Here is an 8,022-nt window from a genome sequence, read left to right on the forward strand (position 1 = left end):
AATAAATAAACATTTAAAAATAAAAAGAAAGATGATATCAACAGCAATATGTGTGTGAGCATGTGTCTATATACCATAAATTAAAAGAACTCTGGGGTTCCACCTCATGCCTATTAAATCGGAGATTGTTGGAGGGGCCATGTGAGAAAATATTCATGAATGCATTATTGATTAAGTTTTCAATTGTTCCAACCATTCTGAAAGTAAATTTAGAGCTTTTCCTTGAATCATTAAACTAAGGATACCCTTGATCCACTGAAATTACTGCTAATCTTATATTCTGAAGAGTTCAAAGAACATGGGAAAAGATTGTAGCAGTAACTGGAAATGAAAGTGGTATTCGTCAACTGGAGAATGGGTAAATTAATTAATTAGGTATGAATTAATGTAGCATTGTTTTTGTAAGAAATAACAAAAAGGATGATGCGGAGAAATCTGGGAAGATTAATATGAACTGACTCAGTATCAAGTAAAGAGAAACATAAACAATTTTATATGGTAATTACATTATTGTAATCAAATAGAACTTTGAAAGATTTTAAAACTGATCTATGTAACACTCAGTTATAACTCCAGAAGCCTGATGATAAATATATCCCACCTCTTGGCAAAGACATGATGGACTAAAGGTATAAAATGAGTCAGACGTTTTTAATTGCTTCTAATATGTTAATTTTTTTTGTTTGACTGTACTTCTTTGCTACAACGGAAGACTTCTATTTTTATTTTCTTAGAAGAGAGAGTTGCAGGAGGTATGGGTGAGGGTGAATTGTAATTTAAAAGTAAAAGAGAAAAGATAGAAAAGAACATCAATAATTTTTCTTATATACACAGAGGAGAGTGGAAAGAAATTCAGAAGACACAGAAGCAGAGTACTATATTAATTTAATGTTTTTTAGAAACTCAGGTTTATATATATGTGTGTGTGTGTGTGTGTGTGTGTGTGTACATATATATGTATTAGATAGGTTTTATATATATATATACATAGATGATAGATAGATAGATAGATAGATAGATAGATAGATAGATAGATAGATAGATAGATAGATAAAGAGGAAAAGGAAAGTCAAGAAAAGAGGAGGTTTCCTTAAATGGAAAATGGAATTAGAATTAGGGTTAAATAATTATTCTTATTGGAGGATGCAAACCTAACCACTAAATTATGAGAACACTAACATGACTCATACTTATTCATATCTGAAGTGTCATTTGTATTAACTTCTCCAATAACGAGATGCATAGGAAGTTTGGAAGTTACCCCCTAAGAGTACCCTCCAATGTTATATGTTTCATAACTCAATGTTCTATTGAGAGCCAATAGCAATAATTTTGAATGATACATAGGATAAGATCCAAGCTCAGAAATATAGAATTTTAGAATAGAAAGGCACATCATTGGTCATCTAGTCCAAATTATCTAATTGAATACATGAAAGAAATTCCCACTGTTATCTATTCAGCAAATCCTCATCCACGGTCTGCTTGAAGGCCTCCAGTAAAGGCAGACTGCCTCTCCAGGGAATCTCCATTTCGCTTAGAGATACGAAGCTGTTCTTTTGTAGAGTCAACAAGAGAATTTAATACAGGCTCATTATTAAATCTGAGGCAACTGATCAAAACCCTTCTCACCTTCCTTTCTTCTATGATCCATTCTTTTTGAGCAACTCATAATGCAAAAATAAAATTAACTTAATTTTATTTGAATGCAAGCTTCTTATAAAAATGTGGAAAGCAAATTTAAAAGGTTCAGATAGAGCAGCAAATTTCCAAGGACACTAATATCATTTGACCAGTCAGTGAATGAAGTAAAGGGAAGAGAGTGGAGAGAAAATAATTTTACCACATCCCCGAGTGTGGTTAAATCACACATGTAAGCAAACAGCAAATTCTGTACAAGAAAATCACTTAGTAAATGGATTAGTGAATCAGCCAAAGCTTCAGTTGCCTACGATGACATTCATATGTGTAGTTTGTGGTTTGTGGTACCAACATACTCTTCTTTGCCATTGGATCATTGCTGGTTTGAATCCATCCTGCTCCTTTCTCCTCTCCCAACAGGGGGAAAGATGAAGGGAATAAGTATTATTAAATGCTTACTATGTGCCAGGTACTGCGTTAAGCAGGTAACAAATATCTCATTTTCTTCTTACAACAACTCAATATTATCATCACCATTGTACAGCTGAGAAAACCAAGGCACACAGAGCATAAGTCAGTTTCCCAGGATCACACAGTAATTCTGAGGCCATATTTGAACCCAGTTCTTCCTGACTCCCAGATCTGAATTGTATCAATTTTACTACCTGACTGCCTCCATCTGGGTTTTCCCTTTCCCATTAGGATTTTGCCTTCCATGAGCCTTCAGTCCCTCATTCTATTTGTGGAAAGAAGAATCTATACTTCTCATTGGCCCCCATACTGGTAATGGACTGGAGATGTTAGCTCTTTTTTATCATCAAGCCTAAATTTACTTCTTCACAACTTTAACTCATTGCTCCCAGTTCTGGACAGAGAAGGAAACAAAGTCTAATCCCTCTTCCAAATGACAGTCCTTGAAATATTTGAAGATATCTATCATATTCTACTTGAGTCTTCTCCAGGCAAAATATGCTCAATTTCTTTAGCTAATCCTTATATGTCACATCTGGGGCAAGTAGGTGGCATAGTAGATACAGCACAGGTACTGGAGTCAGGAAGGCCTGAGTTCAAATATGCTTTTAGATACTTACTAGCTCTGTTCACCTAGACAAGTCCTTTAACCCCCATTTGTTTTAGTTCTTTATCTACAAAATGGGAACACACTGGAGAAAAAAATGGCAAACTAATTATCTTTGACAAGAAAACCCATAAACAATGCACATGGGGTCACATAGAGTCAGACATGACTGAATAACAATAACAGATCATATACTCAAAGCCCTACACCTTCCTATTTGTCCTGTTCCAGAAGTTTATCAGTGGTGTTATTGAATCACAGGATAATATATTTAAAGTTGAAAGTGATCTTAGTGACCATTTAACAGAATCCTTTCATTTCATAGATAGGTAAATTGAGACTTATACTGGTTAAGTGATTTGGTCAAGATCAAAAAAGTAGCAAATGTCATACAGTATTTGAAATCAGGTCCTCCAATTACAAATGCAATTTATGCTATACTACATAAGTCTTACACTTATGCTGTAGCATCAAGGACAGAATAAAATATTCCAAATGTGTTCTGACAACCACATTGTGTTAACAGTAGTATCACCTTCTTACTCTTAGAAGCTATGATTAACTAGCTTTGGGGCTGCCATAATACAGTTATGATTCATATTGAATTTATATTTCATGGGACTCCCAGATCTTTTCAAAAAAACTTCAAGTGTGAGAATATCAATATCTACCTGAAAATGCCTCCCCTGGCATGTAATTTATAGGTATTCCTTCCCTAAAAATGCAAGGAATGGAGAGGTTGAACCACGGGAGAGAAGCCAGGAAGTTGTTTGAGATCTCCCCAGTTTCCCTGGGAAAATGTTAAATTGAGCTTCTAAATAGAATCTGGAATGACAGAACCCACAAAAAGACAGAGTGAAAGAATTTTCCAGCTTAAGATCACTTAGAAGAATTTCAGGAAAAGTCTTTCTCACTTGTAAAAAGAACACAGCCCAGTACAGATTGTATCTAGGTAGGTCAGTGGGAGACTCTTAGCCACAGTACAGATCAGCAAACAAGGTCCCTTGGTCCTGACTCAGCAGGCTAGTGACACAGTATGCCAGCTATAAGCCTCCAGCCCCAGCTGAGAGGGTAGATTTTCAGTTGTGGTACCCAGGGACAACTAGCCCAGGGCCATCCCACAGCCATGGATAAGATGCAAGCAACTGAGTCCCTGATACCAGTGACCAGACCCCTGGGCCCCAGCACTAGCAGCTTGGGACATTGCCCCTTGTATCCCAGGAGCAAAGCTCAACTTTAAAAAATCTAAAGAGCAACTGGAAACTACTATGGCAACAGGGAAGATGAAAACACAAACTCAGAAATGCTTACATGTGAAGTCTCAAAGGGGAATATAAATTAGTCTCAAGGCCAAAAAATCCTCTTTGAAGAGCTTAGAAAGGATTGTAAAAATCAAGTAAGAGAAGCAGAAGAAAAATTGGGAAAAGAAATGAGAGTTTGGTAGGAGAATTATGAAAAGAGTCAACTGCTTGGAAAAGGAAGCACAAAAATTGACATGAGAATAACTCCTTAAAACATAGAATTGGCCAAATAAAAAAAAAATCCACTGAAAATAACATCTTTAGAAGTGGAACTGGCTAAATGGAGAAAAAGGTACAAAAGCTAATAGAAGAAAATAATTCCTTAAAAATCAGAATTGGGAAAAACCAAAAGAATTAAAAAATTGAAGAAAATGTAAATTACCTCATTGGAAAAACAACTGACCTGGAAAACAGATCCAGGAAAGATAATTTAAGAATTACTGGACTACCTGAAAATCACAATTAGAAAAAAAGAGGTCATAGATAGAAATTTTCAAGTAATTACTGGAATAGGTTAGGTAAATAAGACACAGTAATAAATGACTATAGTAATCTACTGTTTTATAAACCCAAAAACTCCAGCTTCTTGGATAAGAATTCACTATTTGACAAAACTGCTGGGAAAACTGGAAAACAGTATGGAAGAAACTAGGCAGACCCTATATCATATATATATATATATATATATATATATATATATATATATATATATATATATATATATATATATATATATATATATATATATCAGCTCTTTTTCTGGTGGCAAAAAAGTGGAAATTGATAGGATGCCCATCAACTTGGAAATGGCTGAACAAGTTGTAGCATATAATTTTAATAGAGTACTAAATACTCCAGGGAATCAAACTTCTGAGGTATCAATATTCAGTTTTCTCTTTCAAAGTCAATTTAAGTCAAGAAACATTGATTAATTATCTACTATGGCACTGTGCTAATCACAGAGGATACAAAGAATAAAGAAACAAACACTCCTCCTCTCAAGGAGATCACAAGTGAATGAGGGAGACATACAAATGATTGTGTATGAAAAGATACATACAAGTTAAATTAGAGACAGAGGAAGGGATCTAGCTTTGGGGAAGGGAAGACTGTTAAAAACTTCTTGCAGTAGATGGCATTGAAACTAGGACTTAAAGAAGAATGGTCAGGAGAATGGGGAGGAAGAGAATTCTATGAATGAGGGAGAGCCAGTAAAAATGTGTGGAGTGGGGAAATGGTGTGTTATATTCAAAGAACAGCAAGCAACCTAGTATCACTGGATAACAAGAGTATATAGAAGAGAGTAAGGTATAAGAAAGCTGGGAAGACAAGAGGAGGCACAGTTTTGAAGGGCTTTGAATGCTCAATGATTTTGTATTTGATTCTGGAGGAGAAAGTGAAGTTTCTTGACTGGAGGGGTGGGGGTTGGAACATTGAATGTGACATGCTCAGAACTTTGCTTTTAGAAAACCTTTTTGAAAGATGAATGGAAAATGAGCTAGGGCAAGACTTGATTCTTCACTTTTCTTTCTACATCCTATCTTTGATGTCTATACATTTTACATATAAAGAGATCATGTGTTCTTTTAATATCACTGATTTTTTCATCTCTCCTAGATTATCCTTCACTTGTGTATATTTGTATTCTCAATCAGTTATTATTTGCTTTTGATTCTTTGATGAGACTTGCCATGATGCATTCAAGTTTTCCTATTCCACTAATGATTTTTTCCTGAGTTTACCAAAATTTTTGTAATTTTAACTTTTTAACTTCCTTTCAAGATGCTAAATTTTCTCATCAACCATCCAGGAACGTTCTGCTAGGGTTCCATGTTCTCCTGGAATTGTCCTTTCTATCATTAGCATTTTAATTACCTTTGGTTTAATTATTTTTATCTTGAAATATTTGAAGACTCTTGTACTCATTTAGATGTTTTGGTGATCATTTTTCTCCATTTTAATGTTTTATCTATTGTTTTATCTGCTTGTGACTTACATTTTTAACTAAATTTTCTTCCTCCTGAATTTGTTGTGAAGTCTGTTTTTCCTAATACTTTCTTGTGCTCACTTTCTGACTCCTTTCACTCGGAATCCCCTGGGGATTGGACCTCAAAGCTGTCTTAGTTTCCTATCTAACTGAAGAATTCACTTTTTATCAGCTTTAGTCCCCTGAGGGAATAGGAATGATCCTAGATGGATGTCATTACCCTTTCCTTCAGACCTAGTGTACTCCTTAGTACTGGCTGGTTCACTACTCTGCTTCCTTCCATTCTTTGGTTTTCTGAATGAGTCCAGCTATGCCACTTTAGGCAGCATTCTTCCTCTTCTCTATGTCTTCAGCACCCCTCCTTAAAAACATGGAAATCCCTTTTCCGCGCTACCCCGAGCAGGGCTCCATACGGCGTTGTTCTTGGTTTCCGTCGTAACTTCAAAGGGAAACTGTCACGATGTCTGGAGCCCTAGATGTCCTGCAGATGAAGGAGGAGAATGTCCTCAAATTCCTTGCTGCAGGAACCCATTTGGGTGGCACCAGCTTGGACTTCCAGATGGAACGGTACATCTACAAAAGGAAGTGCGATGGCATCTACATCATTAACTTGAAGAGAACTTGGGAAAAGCTTCTGCTGGCAGCTCGTCCCATCGTTGCCATTGAAAACCCAGCTGATGTCAGTGTCATCTCATCCAGGAACACTGGCCAGCGGGCTGTCCTGAAATTTGCTGCTGCCACTGGCGCTACTCCTATTGCTGGACGTTTCACACCGGGCACCTTCACTAACCAGATTCAGGCAGCTTTCAGGGAGCCCCGCCTCTTGGTGGTCACTGATCCTCGGGCAGATCATCAGCCTCTGACTGAAGCATCATATGTTAACCTTCCAACTACTGCACTGTGCAACACAGACTCCCCACTGCGCTATGTGGACATTGCCATTCCATGTAACAAGGGAGCTCACTCAGGGGGTCTGATGTGGTGGATGCTGGCCCGTGAAGTCCTACGTATGCGTGGCACAGTCTCCCGTGAACACCCATGGGAGGTTATGCCTGATCTTTACTTCTACAGGGATCCAGAGGAGATTGAAAAGGAAGAGCAGGGTGCAGCTGAGAAGGCAGTGACAAAGGAGGAGTTTCAGGGTGAATGGACTGCACCTGCCCCAGAGTTCACTGCTACTCAGCCTGAAGTGGCTGATTGGTCTGAGGGAGTACAGGTGCCTTCTGTACCCATTCAGCAGTTCCCTACTGAAGATTGGAGTGCTCAGGCAGCTACTGAGGACTGGTCTGAGCCTCCTACTGCTCAGGCCACTGAGTGGGTAGGAACCATCACAGAGTGGTCCTAAGTTTTACCCCAGATGCTCTAATAATGTTGGAAAAAATGCTGATGGAAAAATAAACATTGGTTTCTTACCAAAAAAAAACAAACAAACATGGAAATGGCAGAGGTTCACTTCTTGTGGTCACAGAATAGCGAGTTTAGAATAGGGGGAGAATTTATAAGTAGCGACTGAAATAACATCAGCAAAATTATTGAGTAGGTGTATCGCAGAGCACAAGCTAGTGAGTTGGGTTATACAACTTTGCAGAGAAGGGGAAAAGGAAGGAGGGTGTTCAGTGAATTATTTAAAGAATATTGTCTGTTATTAATTCGTAAGGCTGTTAACGTTTTAGGTTTCTTGGTGTCTTGGCCTTGGGATAAAAGTGCAATTGCTTTTCCTAATTAATGCATATAGTTCCTCTTTGGAGGAATTTTTGAGAGTTAGTGAGGATTAGAGAAAATATCTTTTCCTTTTGTTTATTGGTTGTGTGACCCAGAAAGTCTCTGCTTGCCTTTTAAAGACATTCAGTTTCACTCCAGCCAGCCTTCTGAGCTGACTACACATTTATTCTCCTTCATGTACTCTACAAGTCAGCCCAAATGGCCCACTTGTTATTCTTCATTCATATCTTTCCATCTTCAGCCTTTGTGTATTTGGATAGACTGCGTTCATGGTTAAAAGGTTTTCCTTCATC

The 8,022-nt window shown here is 37.5% G+C and overlaps 1 protein-coding gene across 1 annotated transcript; it reads left to right on the forward strand.

Annotated features, from left to right (window-relative positions):
• The first annotated feature begins 6,392 nt into the window (after positions 1-6,392).
• On the forward strand, positions 6,393-7,432 carry LOC140531617 (small ribosomal subunit protein uS2-like). The gene has a single exon (XM_072650453.1). The coding sequence runs from the start codon at positions 6,468-6,470 to the stop codon at positions 7,350-7,352; it is 885 nt and encodes a 294-aa protein (XP_072506554.1). The 5' UTR covers positions 6,393-6,467; the 3' UTR covers positions 7,353-7,432.
• The last annotated feature ends 590 nt before the right edge of the window (positions 7,433-8,022 follow it).

Source organism: Notamacropus eugenii, chromosome 3 (assembly GCF_028372415.1).
Source record: "Notamacropus eugenii isolate mMacEug1 chromosome 3, mMacEug1.pri_v2, whole genome shotgun sequence".
Taxonomy (NCBI): Eukaryota; Metazoa; Chordata; class Mammalia; order Diprotodontia; family Macropodidae; genus Notamacropus; species Notamacropus eugenii.

Coding starts and splice junctions, on each gene's coding strand:
- LOC140531617 (XM_072650453.1), top strand. CDS start 6,468: ATGTCTGGAGCCCTAGATGTCCTGCAGATGAAGGAGGAGAATGTCCTC.